This window comes from Hippopotamus amphibius, chromosome 3 (genome assembly GCF_030028045.1).
Source record: "Hippopotamus amphibius kiboko isolate mHipAmp2 chromosome 3, mHipAmp2.hap2, whole genome shotgun sequence".
NCBI classification, from domain to species: Eukaryota; Metazoa; Chordata; class Mammalia; order Artiodactyla; family Hippopotamidae; genus Hippopotamus; species Hippopotamus amphibius.
In genome coordinates, this window is record NC_080188.1 from 47,221,810 (window position 1) to 47,243,196 (window position 21,387).

Genomic DNA, 21,387 nt, shown 5'->3' on the forward strand with positions numbered 1-21,387 from the left:
TGATAATATAAAAGGACACCATCAAGTGGGTTTCTTCTGGCTGGTACAAAAAATCTTGAGATTTGTTTCACTATGTAAGAATTCCTTCATTAAAGAGGAATATTTGATAATCTTATATTACTATTTATTGTTTCTATAGCTACTAAATCTAATGTCCAGAACACAGAAAATATTCTAATACGTATTTTAAGAAAATTAAGCTTTTTCTCTGATAGGATGATCTGTTCGAATTACTTTTTATATACTTCCTGGGGAAAAATTTTGAAGCAGTTTATTTAAAAATAAAAATAATGTTTAAATATGTATACATATAGATGTATGCAGATGAGTCAAAAATTATCCACACTCCGGTTATATTAAAACTTCTATTGGCCTCACTGTCTTATCAGCGCTTTCCGTTCAAGGCTACTGTCTTCGTGTCACTGCTGTGCAGGTGGAATGTGTTACATCAGTTTATTTGTAACTGCGATGCGAGCAAAAATGGATGCCCCACTTGTGATTTGCACGAAAGAAGAGCAGCGTTCAGTGGTTTGTTTTTTGTGGTCTGGGGGTGTACCTGGTACCGTTATTTTTCAAAGATTTTGTGTGCAGTATGGAGAAAATGTTTTGTTGCAAAGAAATGTGTATGAATGGATAGAGAAGTTTAAGGAAGGGAGCACAAATGTTAGCCATCATGAAGGAGCCAGACGCCCATCCACGGCTAACGGCAACATTGAGCATACATGTGAAATGATTGTGTAGAAAAGACGAGTAACAGTGGATAAGTGTGGCAAATCACTTGCAAATCAGCCATGGCTCTGCCTATGAAATAATCCACAACAGACTTAGGTTTCAAAAAGTTTGGAATAAAGGCAGAGGACTGCTAACTATGGACGTTGTGATCTTGCATGACAATGCATGTCTACACACTTCTGCCCACACTGTCGACACTGCAAACGCTTCTTTTTGAGGTGTTAAAGCATCCTCCCTATAGTCCTGATCTTGCTCCATTGGACTTTCACCTGTTGGTCCCCTGAAAGCACCCCTATGAGGACGAAGATTCACTTCTGATAAAAAAGTGAAGACATCAGTGCATTTGTGGCTCACAGCTCAGCCTAAAACATTTTTTAATGAGGGAATACAAAAGCCTGTTGACGATGGACAAAGTGTATTGAAAAGCAAGGAGATTATGTTGAAAAATGATGTATTTGTCTTTTCTAAAAGTTAATAATAAATTCTATAGCCAGGGTACTGATAATTTTTGACTCACCCTTGTATACATATAAATTTTACCTGTATTCAGTAAGAACTGGAAGGTATCCCAGTTCAGAGAATACTTATGTGTTGATATTGTCCCTTTAAAATAATGCGTGCACAGTAATGCCCGGTTAGTGACATTTTTTATATTAATTGGTAAAACTAACCAATATTGTGTTTATTTTTTCTGGTGGTTCTTAAGTTCCATTTACTTTTAACATTGATACTTCTTTTCCTCAATTAAAGTAACCACATTTTATTTCGTTTTACCAATTTTCCTGAGATCTTTAACTTTTTAAAATGAGGAAGAAAAAAATCCTTATCTAAAGTAGGTTTAAAATAGTAGATAACAAAATTGCCTTTACCTAAAGAGAAACTAACAAAGAAACTAACTTATAAAGCTGTATAGTTACCTTTTGTGAAATTTGAACCCCTTGTTTGAAAGCAGATAATATTGAGCATTATGCCTTGACTCTTGTGACAATGCTATTTCCTTGATGAGTAATGCAGATCAGTAGTTGTTGTTTCTCTTATTATTTCATCTTATTTGTATAGAGCTTTAAATTTTACAGTGTTTTTGTGTCCATTATCTTATTTGATCCTCATAGCAATCTTTGAGGTAGGTGATATTTTTGTCTTTTCTAAAGATGAGAAAATGAAAACCCAGAGATCATGTAACTTTCATAGTTATTGTCTAATAAGTAGGGTAACAGAATTTTTTTTTTGATACTTTTTTTTGTATTCCATAGATTTCTGATTTAATAAATTATGGCCATTCTTCTGACTAGATTCTTTATTAAATCTTGTAATTTATATAACTAGTTTATACGATGTGGACAAATGTTAAAAAATATAGGTCTACTTGTTTAACTAATTGACCACAGTGTAAAAGAAGGTTACTTGATATTCCCTTACTCTGAGTTAGGACTACTTTTATTAGAATATCTCTTTCTAGAAAGCAGTTTTGTCCTCCATAATATGGGTTATGAACTTGGCATGGAGTGGAGTTTCAAAGAGAAGGTCCAGAATGTTTTTTAATACTATTTATACTACTTGAAAAAAATACAACTGTAAAAAATACAACTGTAAATACATTTGAAAATTAGAGGTATATACACATATTTAGTTAAAAGCCAGTTACATAAATAGGCCTGGAATGTTTCCAAAGGTATATAAGGACTTTTTAAAAAGCAATCTTTCATTTCATATACCTGTCTTAGGTTTATTTTCACTATACTATCAAAGGGCCGTTTTGTTCTTTATTTAATTTTTCATTTATCTTATAATAAAAGGACATTTACTTTTACAGGTTATATAAGTATAAAAAATAGTACATAAGCTATAGGATGTAAAAATTAGACTTAGCTCTAGAATTTTTTAAATAATTATATTGTATGAGAAAGGATGGTTTGCTTGTCTTATACCTTTGGTTGCATGTAAAATAGATGCACTATCTCATGAATCTAGTTTTGGTTTACAACCTTTAGATATAATTAGTGTAATAGTTTTAGCTTAATTTACTTCTACATCAAAATAGCTTTGCATGTTACTTTAATTGCTTAGCAAATTTTTGTAGGACTCTACATTAAAATTTCAGAAGTGCTGTCTTATGACTGTAACTTAAAGGAAGTGGAGTATATTCTCACTAACACTTTTTTAGTTGATAATATTAAACCAGAAGGAGACATAGATCCTTGAACAGGATCATATTTTACTAGTTCAGTTCAAAACATAGATCTTAATTATATACTGCTAAGCTATAGTATTTTATACAGTATAGCTACAGAATAAATTGAATGTACAGTGTTAGTCTACTTTCTGCTAAATTATTAGCTTGTGCTCAATGCATACATTGAATTAAGCTTTTTCTTGGGTTAAACCTGTGTTCCTTAAAGTATAGCACAAAAGTCCTAGAGTTCTCTGTATTAAAAGGTGTCTATAGTTAAACATAACATACTATATCCCCCTCTGAAAGTTCACAAAATTTACATTAATATACTAAATGCTGAGAATTCTGCAGTAAAGAAATCTATTCAGTTTTGTTTAATCTAAATACATTTGTACACCTCTACTTGCTTTCATGAGATACCTGTTAATGTGCCACACAGTCCTGCATTTTGAGAAATACTAACCAAGGCTTAAATCTACAGCTTAATTGTTTGTATTTATCCACATAAAAATATTTCAGCATTTTAAAAATATTTTATTTTGAGCTCTTCTCTAGAGGTCACACACAGTCTTTGGGCCCAAGGGCATTATCTGTCTTATAAACAAGATTGGCCATTTAGTATTTTAAATAATAAATAAGTTCCAGATATTAAAAATTGGGAGCTTTTGCATCAATTCTTAGATTTTAAACTTATTTTTTTTATAAAATCCGAAGACTGACAACACCTGGGCTTGCATTCTCCCATGGCAGCAGTCAGCTGGAGCTGAGTAACTGCTGCTTCCCTTAGGACGGATTCGGACTCTCCATCCTTTCTGTAGTCTTACACCTGGCCTGCTTCATTCACATACATTACTGTCTTGCCCCTGAGTTTATATTCTCTACTATATTCATACCACTCAAATAAAATAAAAACCATTGTAAAATAAATTATATTTCAAAAGCATTATTTTATTAATTATGTATCCACGTGTTGTCTCATGCAATAAATATGAAAATATGCAAATGCAAAATAGCCCTACAGAGCATCACAATTAGGTCATTGCATTGCTGTGATAGTGCTTTCTAGGGGGAGACAGTTCTAAGGGGGAGACAGTTAAGTTACTTGGTCTTTTCAACATAGATTTCTCATGTATTTGGAGAGCTATTCTCTTGGCATGTATGGGCCACTTTTTGTACAGTTTTCTTTTTTCTTTTTTTTTAATTAATTTATTTATTAGCTGCATTGGGTCTTCATTGCTGTGCACAGGTTTTTCCCTAGTTGCAGAGAGCAGGGGCTACTCTTCATTGCGGTGTGTGGGCTTCTCAGTGCGGTGGCTTCTCTTGTTGCGGAGCACAGGCTTCAGTAGTTGTGGCACACAGGCTCAACAGTTATGGTTCACAGGCTCTAGAGCGCAGGCTCAGTAGTTGCAGTGCATGGGCTTAGTTGCTCCATGGCATGTGGTGCCGGGGTCCAGCCCAGGCAGGATCCAGGGAGTCCCTTGGGAGGGGTAGAGTCGGCGAGAAAAAAAAGAGACAGAGACAGGAGAGAGAGAGAGAGAGAGTGTGAGAGTGTGAGAGAGTGACTTTAATTTTTGCTCGGGTCTTATATATCTTACATCTTGTTATGTGGATTTTTCCATTAGGGGCCCCATATCCCTCCCCCAAATGTCCCATTGATTCTGCCGGGGGCCCGTCCTTAGTCAGGTGATGAGTCTTCTATGTAATCATTAGTTCTTATCAGTTCTTCGCGTTCTTGTTTTGTCCTTCCAGTGGTTACAAGGGGGAGGGGAGCACAGGATAACAATCTCTAAGGGCAGGCCTCTCAGGCGCCCAGGCTTGAAGTGACAGACACATTGTTAGCAGGTTAAACTTAATTAGTGGGCTACATTCTCTATGCTCCGTGACAGCAGACATACAGGACATGGACATAACATAGATACCCGTAATATTCCGTTCTTATAAGGGAAGAGTGCATGGGATATTTTATAGGCAACTTTGGTTTGACGGACCCTCACTTCAGAGGTTTGGGATAATTGTGATTGGGTGAGGCAGCATTCCTGATCACAATGCATGGCCCATTACGGCCTAATTGCCAGCATGGCCCAAGGGTGGGGATAATAAGTTTAAACATTCCTCCATTACCTGGGCCCCCTAAGGGTCTAAATGTGATTTCTTTGTGGCCCATAGAATTTCCACAACACCAAGAAAGCGGGGGGTAGCCACCATTCTTGAAGGCAGCGTTGGCGCCCCTCACGCAGAGAGCTCATCATTCCTAGAAAGAAAAGTACACAAAGGAGACTCATAGTAAAACTAAATCTCGGAGAACTCCGGTACTTCCAAGATGCCTGCTTTGCAGCTCTCCCGAACCGAAGATGCCTTCATCGGAATTCCCGCCTTGCAGGCCATTCCCGAAGTGCTCGGCCTTGCCTGAGCCTTTAGGCAATCCCCGGACGGCTCCCAGCAATGTGGGATCTTCCCAGACCAGAGCTCGAACCCGTGTCCCCTGCATTGGCAGGCGGATTCTTAACCACTGCGCCACCAGGGAATTCCCTACAGCTTTCTTTATCTGCTTTATTATCTATAGAATTTCATTAGAATTTGGGTAGGTATTTGTTATTGGTACCATCCCCCACAAAGCCATGGTTTGTTAGAGTTCCAGGATAGCTAAAAACAAGATAGGCTCATTAGCCCAGTGAATCTTGTGAAATTTTATTGGATACACGGCATTTACATACCATGGGAATCAGGGCTTTTATTCATGGTTGATTCCAAAGAGGGAGATTTTCAAAAGATTTTATTAGCTCCCAAATTCCCATATTTTTTCCAATTTCTTTGTCATCTCCCTTTCTGTCATCATATCACCTTGCAAATAAAATGGGAATGGTGTGCACTCTTGGTACTTACCTAGTCTGAGTTTTTTTCCAACTCTACTGTTAAATTCACCTTTGAGCATTGAAAACCACAATGTACCATGCAAAATTTTACTTTCAGAGGTGTTTGAATAATTAGGGCACAGGATTTTATCTGCTCCCAGTGCAACAACAGGAAATCTTTTAAGCAGATCAATCATAGATATTGTCCCTTGAGTCCACGCTAGTTATGTTCGAGTATTAGACTTCCTTCTGATTAATATTAGGCCTTTGCAGCATCAAGCCTTTGCCACCTTAACTTAATACCCTTGACATAATAATTGTGCAGTAACATGGTGATAACTTTCAAGTGTAGTTTTTTTTTCATCCCTTCACGCCACTCTCTACTTGTTTTTCCTGAAATAATGGAAATATTTCAGTGGAAATAATGACTGCTTCCCAAAACAATTCTTCTGAAGCCACCATTAATCTAAAAAATTAAACTTAAAGGGCAAAAATTAATAGTTTACTAATGTTAAAAATGCAGCAAATTTATTTTTATTTGGCATCCAAATAGTTATAAACTCAAATAACTACATATTTTTGTAGATTGCATACACATTTTATGAGAAAGATTTATAAGGTAAAATATCAGTAACAGGATTTGTTTATAGACAAGCATGTTTCTGGGAATATCATAAGATATGTGTTTTTTAAAACATCTTTTACATCTTGGTAATAATACTCATTAACCTTACAAGAATCTCAATTTTTTTGGATCATCAAAAGAAGATTGTTATGTTCTGTATAACTTTAAAATTTGAGGGAATTCCCTCGTGGTCCAGTGGTTAGGATTCCGCACTTTCACTGCCGAGGGCCCAGGTTCAATCCTTGGTCAGGGAACTAAGATCCTGCAAGCTGTGTGGCACAGCCAAAAAAAAAAAAAAAAACTTCATAATACATGTAGATATATAGCATGTTATAAATCTTACTACTGTGATTCTTAAGGGCAATTTGACCCCTCCCGCCACCTAGAGGACATTTATCAACGTCTGGAGACATTTTTGGTTGTCATAACTTGAGGATAGGTAAGGGAGTGCAACTGACATCTTGTGGGTGAAGGCCAGGAATGCTGCTAAACAGCCTATAATGCATAGAGAGCCTCTCACAACAATGTCATTGTCAACAACAATGTGACTGAATGGATAAATATGGGCTTAATTGGTCTGACTCAGAAACCTTTGTGAACTTCTTCCTTTTTACTGTATTGCCACTCAGGAAACTACTTGACTACTCCATGCCCCAGCCATTCTGTTCATAAACAAATTACTTCTGCCTGTGTTAGCATTGCTACTTCGTTTCTCAGTCATGTTAGGTTCAGAGACAGGATTTGCTCCTTTCTCCTTGAAACACTTCTTCACCCATTTCTCAGTCTCTGCTGTCCCCTGATTTTCTTTCTGTCTCACTGGGCTACTCTTTCTTTATCTCCTTTGCTGCCTTCTTTCTTGTCTCCCCAGCCTCTTAACATTGGACTGTCCCAGGGCACAGATTTCTTTCCTTCTCTGTTCTTTCCTTTGGTGATCTCATCTAGGCTTGTGACTTTGAGTATAGTCAGTATGTTTGCCTCTCAAATACATATGTCCAACCAGACCTCTCCACTGATATCCATAATTGTATATTCAAATACTTACTTGGTATCTCCAGTTGGATTTCTTCTCCCCACACACTGTTCTATTGAATTATAATTGAAATATTATAAATGTACAGATGTGCAATTTGATGAGTTTTGACATACGTATAAACCCATGAAACCATCATCACCACCACCAAAACGATGAACATATCCAAGTTTCCTTGTGCTTGTTTGTAATCTATTTCTCCTCCTTCTATCCCCGTTCAGTCATAGATCTGTGATTAGATTACATTGCATTTTTCTAGAATTTTATGTATATGAGATCATACAATATATACTTTTTGGTTTTTTTGGTCTGGCTTCTTTCACTCAGCATAATTATTCTGTTTCATTCATAGTGTATATCAACAGTTTAGTCCTTTTTATTGCTGAGTAGTATTGATATTTTGTTGTATGAGTATATAACAATTTGTTAATCCATTCACCCACTGGTGGGCATTTGAGTTGTTTCCAGGTTTTTAGCTGTTTGCATGAAGCTTTTATGTACAAGTCTTTTTGTGAACATATACTTTCCTTTCTCTTGAGTAAATACCTAGGAATAGAATGACTAAGTGATATATTAGGTGTGAATTTAACCTTATAAGAAACTGCCAAACTGTTAATTCAAAGTAATTGTACCATTTTACATTCCCACTGGTTGTGTATGAGAATTTTAGTTCCTCCACATCCTCTCCAATGCTTGATATGGTCTATCTTTTTAAATTTTGGCTGTTCCAATAGGTGTGAAATAGTATCCTATGGTAGTTTTAATTTGTATTTTCATAATGAATAATTATATTGAACAATTTTTTATGTGATTATTTGCCATCCATATACCTTTCTTTGGTGAAGTGTTTATTCAGATCTTTTGTGCATTTTTTACTGGGTTGTCTTTTTATACTTGAGTTGTAAGAGTTCTGTATATATTCTAGATATAAGTCCTTGTGATATATATTTCACAAATACTTTCTCCCAGTCTGTAACCTGCCTTTTTATTTTCCTAATTTTGTATTTTGAAGAGAATTTTTAATTTTGATTAACTACAGTTTATCAGTTTTTTTCTTATGTAATTTGGGCCTTTTGTTTCCTATTCATGAAATCTTTGCCAACTCTAAAATCACTAAGATTTTCTTCTGTGTTTTCTTTTAAAAGTTTTATAGTTTTAACTCTTATGATTAGGTCTGTGAGCCAGTGGGTCTATTTCTGGACTCACTATTGTGCTGGTCTCTATGTCTGTTTTTTTGCCTACATGACATGCACTGGTTACCCTACCTTTATAATGTCTTGAAATTATGTAGTGTAAGTCCTCCAACTTTGTTCTTTTTCAAAATTCTTTTGGCTCTTTTTGGTCCCTTAGACTCCTATATTAATTTTAGAGTCAATTTGTCAATTTCTACACACGAAAAAAGCATACTGAGATTTGGGACTCTGTTAAAACTGCAGATTGATTTGGGGGCAAACTGACTTTTTAACAATATTGTGCCTTCTAATACAAGAACACAGTATATGTATTATTTAAATATTCTTTAATTTCTCTCAGCACCACTTTGGAGTTTTCAAAGTATGTAGGTCTTATACATCTTTTATCATATTTATCCCTGAGTCTATAATACTTTTTGATGCTGTTTAAATTGGTGTTGGTTTTTAAATTTGAATTTCTAATTGTTCATCACCAGTATATAGAAATGCAGTTGATTTTATATATTGGCCTTTTGTTCCACAGTTTTGCTAGACTCTCTAATAAGATTTTTGTAGATTCCATAGGATTTTCTACATAGACAAACATGTCATCTGTAAATACAGTTTTACTTCTTTCTTTCCAGTCTGTATGCCTTTTATTCTTTTTCCTGCCCCATGGCACTAAGATCTCCAGTATGATGATGATTAGAATTGGTGAAAGTGGATATTCTTGCCTCTTTCCTCATCTTAAATGGAAAGCATTCAATCTTTTACCATTAAGTTTGATGTTAGCTATGTTTTTTTGTAGATGCCCTTTGTCATCCAGTCTTATGACTTTCCATATCATTATGTTTATCATTCTAACGTATATGTCCAACCCAAACTTATCCACTGACAGCTATGCTTGTGCTTACTTGATTGATATCGCCACTCCAATTTTTATGTCTCAAACTTAACACATGCAAAACTAAACTTCCGATTCTCTCTACACTCTCAACTTGCTTCTTCCAGTGTTTCCAGTCTCAGTAAGTGGCAATGCCATCCTTCTACTTCTTCAGGCTGAAAGCTTAGAATCACTCTTCCTTTTTTTTTTTTTTTTTTCTCTTTTCGTACCCCTCTAAGGAGTATGCCAACAAATCCTTTTCCTTCTATTTTCATAAGAATTATGGCCACTGTCTAAGCCACCTTCACCACTTACCTTAATTATTGCCTCCTAACCAATCTACCTATTACTTCCCTCTTTCCCTGACATCATCTTAACCCAGCCAGACTAGTCTTCTTTTTTTTTTTAATACAAGTATCTGCAGGTTATTGTCGTTTTCTTTAAATAAATTTATTTATTTATTTTATTGGCTGCGTTGGGTCTTTTTTGCTGTGCGTGGGTTTTCTTTTTTGAGTTGCGGTGAGTGGGGGCCACTCTTCCTTGTGGTGCGTGGGCTCCTCATTGCCGTGGCTTCTCTTGTTGTGGAGCACAGGCTCTAGGCGCGTGGGTTTCAGCAATTGCGGCATATGGGCTTAACAGTTGTGGCTCGTGGGCTCTAAAGCGCAGGCTCAATAGTTGTGGTGCACTGGCTCAGTTGCTCCGCAGCATGTGGGATCCTCCTGGAGCAGGGCTCGAACCGTGTTCCCTGCATTGGCAGGCGGATTCTTAACCACTGCGCCACCTAGGAAGCCCAAACTAGTCCTTTTAAAGTAAAGTATTTTTTGTTTAAGTAATGTAGTTTTAAGGTTCAGAAACAATGAATTCTTTTACTGATACAAGACATGATAAAAGAAATATTTCTTAGGGCTTCTGAGAAATAAACATAGCATATTAATCAATATGCCAGAATACTAGGTTATATTAATAACCCAGAATATTAAAATATTTCTTTTCTCCTTTGGGCTCCTTTTTCTCTTTTCTCTACAAATAATTAGATGAGATTATCGCTGTCACTGTTGGATTGTGTTGCTTTTCTTGTCGTCTGCTGGGTTTTTTCCATTTCTAAAGTATATTAATATTAAAATCTCACATTTAAAAAAGAACTCTTTGAGAGATAATAAATATGTTTGATTCTGACTGCCGACTCCATTAGTTTATAGTCACTGCCTGGAGCAATATGTGGAAAAAGATGAGCTGTGTCTGGAGTGGATAAGGGGATAGGAGTGTAGTGTATTTGCCATCTCTAAATTGCATTTACAGTGTAGGCAGATTTTAAATGATAATTTGCTTTGGCAATTGTTGCTTCAGTTTTTAGTGATCCTTTACATTTTTTCTGACAAAGTATATTGAGAAAACAAATAGTTTGAAGACTTCTAAGTGTTAAGAACAACTACAAGAATAAGTAAAAATTAAATGCAAATTCTGATTTTATTGCCAAATAACCTTATAGGATATATATGTTGATTTGTTTGAAAAAGATACTGAAAAATCTGTAGATGATTGGTTTAATTTTAAAATTAAATTAACACAATAACACTACGGGTCAGCGAGGACTATATGTTTAGTAATGTTGGGGGGCGGTTGAGGTATACTTTATGTGCATTAAAATTTATTCTTTGGGTTTGTATAGTCCTATGTGTTTGGGCAAATGTATATAGTAGCATAACCACTATCACATTTGAGATAGACTATTTCCATCACCTCAATAAGTTCCCTTGTACTCTAATTAGAAGTTTAACTTAAAAATGACCTTGAGAAAATGTGAAAACCTAAATATATTTTCTTTGAATATCGTATTTAAACATTTAAAAAATAAAAGTTTATTTACATGACATTGAAAGTTATTTTAAGGACATGTCTTTCCAGCATAATTGTGGTGTCACTTCCAGGCACAGTTCCAACAAAATTATCACTTCCGCTTAGCTTCTTCAACAAAAAGGATACTTTAAAATAACAAAGCATCATATTCAAATACTTTATCTTTGACTATTACAGAAGAAAACTCCACAAGACAGAGTGAGGATTTGGGAAGCCAGTTTACGGAAATTTTCATTAAGCAGCCAGAAAATGTCACTCTTCTATTATCTTTATTGGAGGTAAGTAAAGAACCTTGCCATTTTTGTCATCTTAATAAGTTTTTTTTGGTTGCTTTTTTGGGTGTTATTGAGGAAGCAGCGTATATATATCTTCTTAAGATAGTGAAATTTGTTGTATCATTACAAGAGATTCACGTGTTTTAAGAACTATGTAATCTCTTAAAATACTGTCTGCTTCTTATTTCCATTTTACAAAGTGCTGTTATATCTACTCAATAACAGTTTAATCAGTTTGATCAATTTATATTAACTTCTTTTTATTGCTTTTTATTTATTTCTTTCCTTTTTTTTTTTAAGCTCTTTATTGGAGTAAAGTTGCTTTACACTCTTGTACCAGTTTTTGAGGTACACCAAAGTGAATCAGCTGTATTTATGCATATATCCCCATATCCCCTCCCTCCTGTTCTCCCTGTCCTGGCCCTCTAAGGCATCACCCATCATTGAGTTGATCTCCCTTTGTTATACAGCAACTTCCCACTAGCTATCTATTTTACATTTGGTAGTGTATATATGTCTATGCTACTCTCTCACTTCGTCCCACCTTCCCCTTTGCCCCCCGCCCCCCTAACCCCGTGTCCTCCAGTCCATTCTCTGCATCTGCATCCTTATTCTTGCCCTGTCACTGGGTTCATCAGTACCATTTTTTTTTTTTTAGATTCCATATATGTGAGTTAGCATACAGTATTTGTTTTTCTCTTTCTGGCATATATTGATTTTTTAAAGTTTGCCAGAGTTTTTTTGTTTGTTTATAGTTTTGTATTGTTTTTTAATATTCATTTATTTATATATTGGCTGCGTTGGGTCTTCATTGCTACGTGAGGGTTTTTGTCTAGTTGTGAGCGGGGACAACTCTTTCTTGTGCTGCGCAGGCTTCTCAGTGCGGTGGCTTCTCTTGTTGTGGACCACAGGCTCTAGGTGCATGGGCTTCAGTAGTTGTGGCTCATGGGCTTAGTTGCTCTGCAGCATGTGGGATCGTCCCAGACCGGGGATCGAACCCATGTCCCCTGCATTGGCAGGCAGATTCTCAACCACTGCACCACCAGGGAAGTCCCTGTTTATACTTTCTGGTACCATACTACTAGTTGAAAAAAAAGTTTTGCTTGAAAATGTGAATTACAAATGTTAAATATTTTAAATTCTTATATTGTAGGAGTTTGATTTCCACGTCCGCTGGCCTGGTGTGAAGCTTCTTACTTCTCTTTTAAAACAACTAGGGCCTCAAGTGCAGCAAATTATTTTAGTCAGTCCTATGGGTAAGTGACTCATCTTCCTAATATTATTTTGATTTAAAAGTAAGGATATAAAAAACAAAAACAAACCAAAAACAAAAAAATAAAAGTGAGGATCATTCCTAAAGAGGGGGGACTGAAATTATATGTTAATAAATTGTTTATAATTTGAATCACTATTTGTATTTTTGATCTGCCTGCGTTTTTCACATGGTTATATGTTCTAGGTGTTTCAAGATTGATGGACTTATTAGCAGATTCCAGGGAAGTTATACGTAATGATGTAAGTTAAATTTGAAAAAAAAAGTCTAAGAATATGCAGCTTTTTTTCTCTTTTTGAAAATGAAATCTTTGTTGACCCTTATTCATTGTGATAAGAAGTAAGGTTTGGAAAGCTGGAATGGTTTAGACCTTTTAAAGTTATATACAAGGCCACATTATTTCTTTGTTTCCTACCTATTCAGTATTTTGGCTTAGACAAATGATTTTGCTATTCAAATTTATGCCTTCCACAAGTTTAGGATTTCTTCTGTTCTTTTCTGAAAGGTTGTACTGACACCAAACTCTGCTTCCAGAAAGAGTAGAGGAAACATCCCAAGACATTGAACTGAGTAATAAACTTAACAAAGTGTCACATTTGGAATTCTCACCCTTAATTGATTGAATACCTATTTCAAAGGATTTTCCTTATAATCTCTATTTAACTATAGAGCATGATTTGCTCTGGAGTTAATTTTTCATTCTGATTTATTTATTTGCATATGCATTTGAGTATTTTATATTGATGCAGTATTGCTTTGTTGCTTGAACATTTTTTTTTGTTATCTACAACTTGATGAAAACCATAATACTTTAGACAGCAATTTGAAAAATCTTTAAAATTAAAATTTAGCACTAGGGGATCTTATCAAGCTAATTCAGTCCCTGTATTTACACTGAGAAGCCCAAGACTCACAGAAACCAAGTGACTTGTTCTTTGTTAGTGATGTGTTATTCATCTTTGTATTTGTGGCCCTGTACCTTTCTCATCTTAAGTGCTAATTAATACCATTTGGATTGCTTTTAGTCTCACAACTGTTTCGTGACAAAGCAGAGACAAAACTAAAATGCTCTTGACTTCTAATCCACAGACAGTTTTTTTTTAGCTTTGCATTTAAAATTTTGTGGTGCATATGTCAATGCAGTATTATAAGTGGTGAAATGATATAGTAATGTAACTCATGAGAAGGACTTTTTTTATTCTTTAATATTCTTTTAAGAATTGTGTGCCTATCTATTAGGAATTTTGAGTGTCTTTTCTTGACTAAATATTACTATGTATCTTAAACCTGAATTTGTTGTTCTGTTCCTCTCTTGGCCCTCAGTTTAAATAAGATGATACCGTACAAACCACTTAATAAAGAAATTCTCTCTTCCTGAATTGCTATTAGTCTCATTATCATTTATTTTCATTTTCAAATATAATATGTGTGTGTGTGTGTAACTGCATTATCTTGGTTTTGTTTTTTGATTTTTGGTGGGGGGCGGTTTTAGGATTTACTTCTCTTTTTGTTGTTTATTTTTTGACAATGTGGGGCCTTCGTTGCTGCATGCAGGCTTTCTCTAGTTGTGGTGGGCAGGGGCTACTCTTCACTGTGGTGCTCGGGCTTCTCAATACGGTGGCTTCTCTTGCTACGGATCACAGGATCTAGGTGCTCAGGCTTCAATAGCTTTGATTTGAAGGCCCTAAAGTGCCAACTCAGTAGTTGTGGTGCACGGGTTTAGTTGCTCCATGGCATGTGGGATCTTCCTGGACCAGAGCTCAAACCTGTGTCCCCTGCATTGGCAGGTGGATTCTTAACCACTGCACCACCGGGGAAGTCCTTTTGGTTCTTAAATATACCATTTCCTTTAACTCTCTACTCTTTTTTTTTTTGTTTCTGCTCCTAATCTTTTTTCCTCAGTTTTTATTTGAGGTAGATAAAATAATTCTCTGTGTTGGTTTTCATTAATTTTACGGTTAGGGATTAAGTTTTATTTTTGCTGTAATGTTTAGATTTTGGAGTTTTACAGCCATCTTTCGTTTGGTTTCACAAATTCATTTGAATTTTTTGTGGATACTTATTTTCAAACATTATGCAATAAAACACATAATATACCACAGTTGACTCCAGCAACCAGAGGAAACTAACTGGCACCCCTGGTGATTACTAGTGGCACTCTGTGACTGCCTAGAATAATACACTGCTTTCCCCCCACCCCTCTTTTGTATCTTTTTCTTTCTTTTTCCTTCTTTTAAAATTCTCCTTTCATTTCCTTCTTTTCTTTTTTAATATTTCTCATTGCATTCAATGACAGTTATCAACATTGACTAACCTCTTTGGGAGCCTGTTGGTAAAGATTTTTAGCCTCAGTTTGTTTTATATTTGAAACATTGATTTTGATCTGAATTTAGAGAATTAGTTGGTCATTTATCATAGATGCACTGAACTATCATATTTATTTATGTTACTTAGTGCTTACAAATTAGCAAGAAAGGTTGAGAAAATTCTAGGGAGTAACTACCAGCTCACTTCTAAGTAATAGACTGTAATTTCATTCTTTAGTTTTTAGTTTTTTATTTTGAGAAATGTAAACACAAAAGTAGAGCGGATATAGACAGACCCATCCCCTAAACTCACTGATTTTCAAGATTTTATGATACTTGCTTCATCCTCCCCTCGCCTCACCATTCTTTATTTTTGACTAGACTACTTTTTTAATATTTATTTATTTGTTTGCTTTTTGTTTGCACCAGGTCTTAGATGTGGCAGGCAGGCTCCTCTTAGTTGCAGATCACCGGCTCCTTAGTTGCAGCACCTGGGCTCCTTAGTTGTGGCATGTGAACTCTTAGTTGTGGCATGCATGTGGGAGCCAGTTCCCTCACCAGGAATTGAACCCCAGCCTCCTGCATTTGGAGCGTGGACTCTTAACCACCAGGGGAAGTCCTTTGACTAGAGTATTTAAAAGGAATCAAATAATCTGTATAATTTCACTGTTACATACCTCCGTATACATGTGTGTGTGTAGGTGTATGTGATTGCTAATATAACTACAATGCCAGTATCACATTTAACGAGATAACTTTGTCTTAGTCCTCAGTTTAAATAAATAACTATTCAGTACGCAAGTTTCTCAGTTGTCTCATAAATGTCTTTTGCGTTTGGTTTCCTCAAATCAGGATCCAGACAAGGTTCTCTCATTGTATTTGATTGTTAATGTCTGTAAACTTTCTAAAGGGCTTGATTAGGTTCTGGTTCACCTCTTTGCTTTGATATTTCATAAGTGATGCAATGTACTTAATTTTGCAACACATCAGGAAATGTAATATCCGGCTGTCTCACTTGTAGTGATCAGTTGGTTTGATTCAGGTGGTGACAGCCAGCTCTCTCCATGGATTCCTTCATCCATTACATCAGATCATTCATTAATGATCATTGCCTGAGTCAGTAATTTTGTTAAGAGGTTCAAAATGATGATTTCTATAATTGTCATTCTTTTACATTTATTCAGCTGTAATCTTCCTCGAAGAAGAACTTTACTTCATCACCCAGTATATCTTTATTACTCTGAATTATAATTCGTATATGAAAGGGAGGATAAATAGATAAATCCCTTTAATTACCAGCTTTTATTTTTTTTAATTAATTTATTAATTTATTGTTTATTTTATTGGCTGCGTTGAGTCTTCGTTGCTGCACACGGGCTTTCTCTAGTTGCGGAGAGCAGGGCTACTCTTCCTAGTGAGGCACGGGTTGCTCATTGTGGTGGCTTCTCTTGTTTCAGAGCACGAGCTCTAGGCTCGTGGGTTACAATAGTTGCGGTGCGTAGGCTCAGTAGTTGTGGCCCATGGGATCTAGAGTGCAGGTTCAGCAGTTGTGGCGCACAGGCTTAGTTGCCTCGCAGCATGTGGGATCTTCCCGGGCCAGGCTAGAACCCATGTCTCCTGCATTGGCATGCAGATTCTTAACCACTGCGCCACCAGGGAAGTCCCAGTTACCAGCTTTTAAAGTAAGGAATTGGTGCCCACTTAACTTTCAATGACCAATGAGTATACTTTTATTTTTAGTAACATTTTAGTGGATGTGTTTGATTAGAGATATATGTCTCTTAATAGTCAGGGAAAAGAAACTGGTATGTATTGAGAACTTAGGTTCTATAGGAGTTATTTTATCTCCTTTAGTTCTCATAAAAACCCTTTGACAAAGATACCATCCATGTTTTACACATGGGTATACTAAGACTTACATTACATAAATTACGTACAAAGTTTATGTAATTTGCTTCAAGTTGCTCAGCTAGTAAGTAGAACTTTAAAAAACCCACTTTATCTAACTCATAGCCTTAGTGTTCTTTCCACTGTATTCCTTTCTCCCTTTGTTAGCAGTTAAACTCAAGTTAGCATTAAGTAGGAGAATATGACATGTAAAAATAACCACTTTTGCTTTCTCTTTCATCTTAATGTTGAGACTGGACAGTCAGAAAAATGAATGGGACAAGCCCAGTAAGGCTGTGGCATTTTTTGTCTTATGTGAATACTTATTTGCCTAGTACTGACAGCCAACAGCTTATTTGCCTCTTTGGAACTTTTGAACTACCTAGTTGCCCTTCCTCTTCCTCTAAGAAATATCTGCTTTCTTCATTAAATATTTTCTGTCTCTTTGACCATTATGGTATTGTTGGGCTCCTGTGAGCTGATAAAATACTTGTTGTTTGATAGTGAAATAAGCAAATTGTTAACATTGAATATTTCTTGAATGATAAAGAGGTTGCAGAATATATAAACTAAATTTAGCTCAACAGGAGCTGAGAAAAACTAAATATCAGAAGCAAAGACTACTGAGAATTGTCTCATACTAGGCATACTGTTCATGAGGCGTGAATTCTCATTCTTCTTTTTTTCTATCAACTTAGAAACAAGTTTTGGGAATTTCTGGGCCAGATAATTGCAAGAATATCTGAACTTTCCCTGCTAGAATGTGATGGTGTTTATTGATTTATATTCTTGATTTCACAATTTCTTATTGTTACTGTTGTGAACCCTGTACGAAGGCATTACTGAGACAGATGTAATCGTGTTCAACTCTTCTAGACCAGAGTGAAAGCCATGTAATGATTGATGAATATGTAAGAATTGTTGTATATTTATATTGTATGGTGAAAAGAGAACTGAATTGGTTCTCACCTTCTCTGTCCTTGTTTTCCCTATCTATAAAGTGAAGGAGTTGGACTTGTGAAATTCCTGTCACTTCTAACATTCTGTGGTTTTTAAAGTAATTTTTAAATGTCTTGTAAAAGTTGTATTCCACTAAAGATTGTCTTTCTTCTCCATAAGGGCGTCTTACTACTACAGGCACTAACAAGAAACAATGGAGCAATCCAGAAAATTGTTGCTTTTGAAAATGCCTTTGAGAGACTACTGGACATTATGACAGAGGAGGGAAACAGTGATGGAGGTATAGTATGAAGAGATTGATTTGAAAACATTCCTTTTGTTCTCACTGGATTAACTTCTCAGGAATGCAATTGAAGGGAGAAATGAGGACATATACTTTTTTTGTTGTTTTGTTAGATGTTGAGAGAGGCTTCCCTGAGGGAGGGCAGATACTTTATATTCTTTCTTTCTTCCATTGTGGTGTGTTGAGTATGGATTTCTTTTTATTTATCCTGCTTAATATTTGTTAGACTTCCAGAATCTATTGGTGTCTTTCATCATTTCTGGAAAATTTCTTCAAATATTGCTATATCTCTTCAAATACTGCTCTCTTCAAATACTGCGCTGTCACATTTTTTCCTATCTTTCTGAACTCAGATTCAGTTCTCTGTCATCTGATTAGATTCTCACTTTATCATCTTACTTTCTCTTCTGTGTTTTCTGTCTTTTTATCTTTCTAGGCTTTTTTCTTGATTATTTCTTCTAACCTGTTTTCTGTTTCAACAGTTCTCTCTTCACCTGTATTTGGTCAGCTCTTGAATGTGTCCATTAAGTTGTTTTTTGTTTCTTTAAATTTATTTATTTATTTATTTATTTATTTATTTATTTATTTTATTGGCTGTGTTGGGTCTTCGTTGCTGCACACAGTCTTTCTCTAGTTGTGGCGTGTGGGGGCTACTCTTCATTGTGGTGCGTGGGCTCCTCATTGTGGTAGCCTCTCTTGTTGCAAAGCACGGGCTCTAGGCATACGGGCTTTACTAGTTGTGGCACATGGGCTCAATAGTTGTAGCTCATGGGCTCTAGAGTGCAGGCTCAATAGTTGTGGTGCACAGATGCACAGGCTTAGTTGCTCCACAGCATGTGGTATCTTCCTGGGGCAGGGATCCAATGCATGCCCCCTGCATTGGGAGGCAGATTCTTTTTTTTCTATAAACATGTGTTTTATTTATTTTTTTATTTTTATTTTATTTTTACAATAAACTGCATATATTCAGAGTATACAATTTGGTATCCCAATCTCCCAATTCATTCCTCCCCCCCAACCCTCCCCACTTTCCCCACTTGGTGTCCATATGTTTGTTCTCTACATCTGTGTCTCTATTCCTGTGGGAGGCAGATTCTTTTTTTTTTTTTTAATGTGTTTATTTTATTGGCTATGTTGGGTTTTCGTTGCTATACAGGGGCTTTCTCTAGTTGCCGAGAGCGGGGGCTACTCTTCACTGTGGTTCACAGGCTTAATTGCTCCACAGCATGTGGTATCTTCCTGGGGCAGGGATTGAACCCATGTCCCCTGCATTTGCAGGCAGATTCTTAACCACCATGCCACCTAGGAAGTCCCGGGAGGCGGATTCTTAACCACTGCTCCTAGGAAGTCCCTGTCCATTAAGTTTTTAATGTTTCTTTTCTAGAAGTTCTGCTTGGTTCTTTGGCAGATTTGCTAGGTAAATTTTTTATAACTTGCTTTTCTGTGCATATATTTTCAACTTATTTATTTGAATATAAGAAACAATTACTTCATGATCTCTGTCTAATAATCCCAATATTCTAAGTCTTTTTATGGGTCTGGTACTTTGCTCTGCTGGTTCTTACGCATGGTACAACGTTTTCTGTGTACATGGTTTTCTTTGACTGTGTTTTGTGCTGTACTTAACAGAATTACTTATAGGAATTTGGATCCTAGCACGAAAGTAATTTCTTTCAGATAAAATGTGTGTTTTTGCCAAGCCCTGGGGGTGCAGTTTATCTGGGGTTACCTTATTCTAGATTGAAGACTTGATACTTCCTGGACTATTCAGGCAATGCAAACCCAAGCTACAAAATCTGTGAGGACTAGTTAACTTTTTATTATGTGCACCCTGAGGATATATCCTTTTGAGGTCCCAGTTTATTAGGTGAAGAGTTTTCTGTTAGATTCCTTCCCTACCTTGTGTATACCCTTGGCTTTGGTTTATTTTCCCTCTGTCCCATGAGACTCTTAAAATGAAAAATTTAGATTCATCAAAATCGAGAAATGTACTGCCAGCCAAAAGATACTTTTATACTTAACTAGCTGTGTAGGTATCCATTTTCTCCTCATTGTAGCCTGCTGTACTATCAGTTCTTCATTGCTCCTAGGCTTTTTTTTTCTTTTTTTAAATTCAGCATTTTTAGTCATTTTTAAGGAGAAATTTATCAGAAAACTTAGAGCTAGAGTCAGAAGAGAAATATGAGTTTATTTGCATTCACTGAACTGGAGTTAGCAAGTAGTATAGTATAAATTGACAGTTGGCTTACTAATCTGGAGGGCAGGGCCAGGCTGGAGAGAAAGATTTGAGAGTCTTTAGAATATAGGTAAAACGAAAGTAGATAAACAAGAAAGATTAGATCAGCGGTCCCCAACCTTTTTGGCACCAGGGACCAGTTTCATGGAAAACAATTTTTCCATGGATGGGGGAGGGGAGGGGTGCTGCTTACTCCTTCTGTGCTGCCTGGTTCCTAACAGGTTGGGGACCCCTGGATTAGATGAGTCACTTAGAGTAAGTGAAGAGTGAGAAGGGAAATGCTAAGACAAATCCTAAGGTATACAAATTAAGAGATCATAAAGTAAGAGGTGTTGGTAAAAGAGACTGAGAAAAAAACGGTCTGTGAAGCAAGAGGAGAACCACACTTAGAAGGGTTGGGGGAATGGGTAGCACTGTTAGAAGTCGCTGAGATATCAAGATAAGGACAGAAATGTATCTCTATAGGACTTGAAACATGGACACCATTGGTGACCTTGGGGAGAGTATTTGTGTTTAGTGGTTGCCTCAGAATCCAGATTGCAGTGTCAGAGGAGTGAGTTAGAAGAGGGAAAATAGAATAGTAGAGAAAACTCGTATCAGGAATTTGGTAAAGTCAGGGGAGAGCCAGGTGAACAGAAACTGGAGGTTGACAAGGAACTATTTTTCTCTTCTTAAATTTTTTATTGAGATATGAAATATTTCAAACAACAGAAAATGGCATAACAAACACTTGTGTACCTACCACCCAGTTCTTTTAAATAAAGTATCCTTCTGAATATAATCTCACAATTTGCTGTTTTTTAATTTTTTTAATTTTTTAATTTTTTTGGCTGTTCCACCACA

At 36.1% G+C, this 21,387-nt stretch overlaps 1 protein-coding gene across 2 annotated transcripts in view; it reads left to right on the top strand.

Annotated features, from left to right (window-relative positions):
* Window positions 1-21,387, top strand: part of USO1 (USO1 vesicle transport factor) — a 91,541-nt gene that overhangs the window by 36,050 nt on the left and 34,104 nt on the right. For both annotated transcript variants that reach the window (XM_057726042.1, XM_057726041.1), the window contains exons 5-8: window positions 11,502-11,602; window positions 12,753-12,855; window positions 13,059-13,114; window positions 18,185-18,305. In XM_057726042.1, the coding sequence (XP_057582025.1) occupies window positions 11,502-11,602; window positions 12,753-12,855; window positions 13,059-13,114; window positions 18,185-18,305 (381 nt within the window). The remainder of the gene's footprint in view (window positions 1-11,501; window positions 11,603-12,752; window positions 12,856-13,058; window positions 13,115-18,184; window positions 18,306-21,387) is intronic.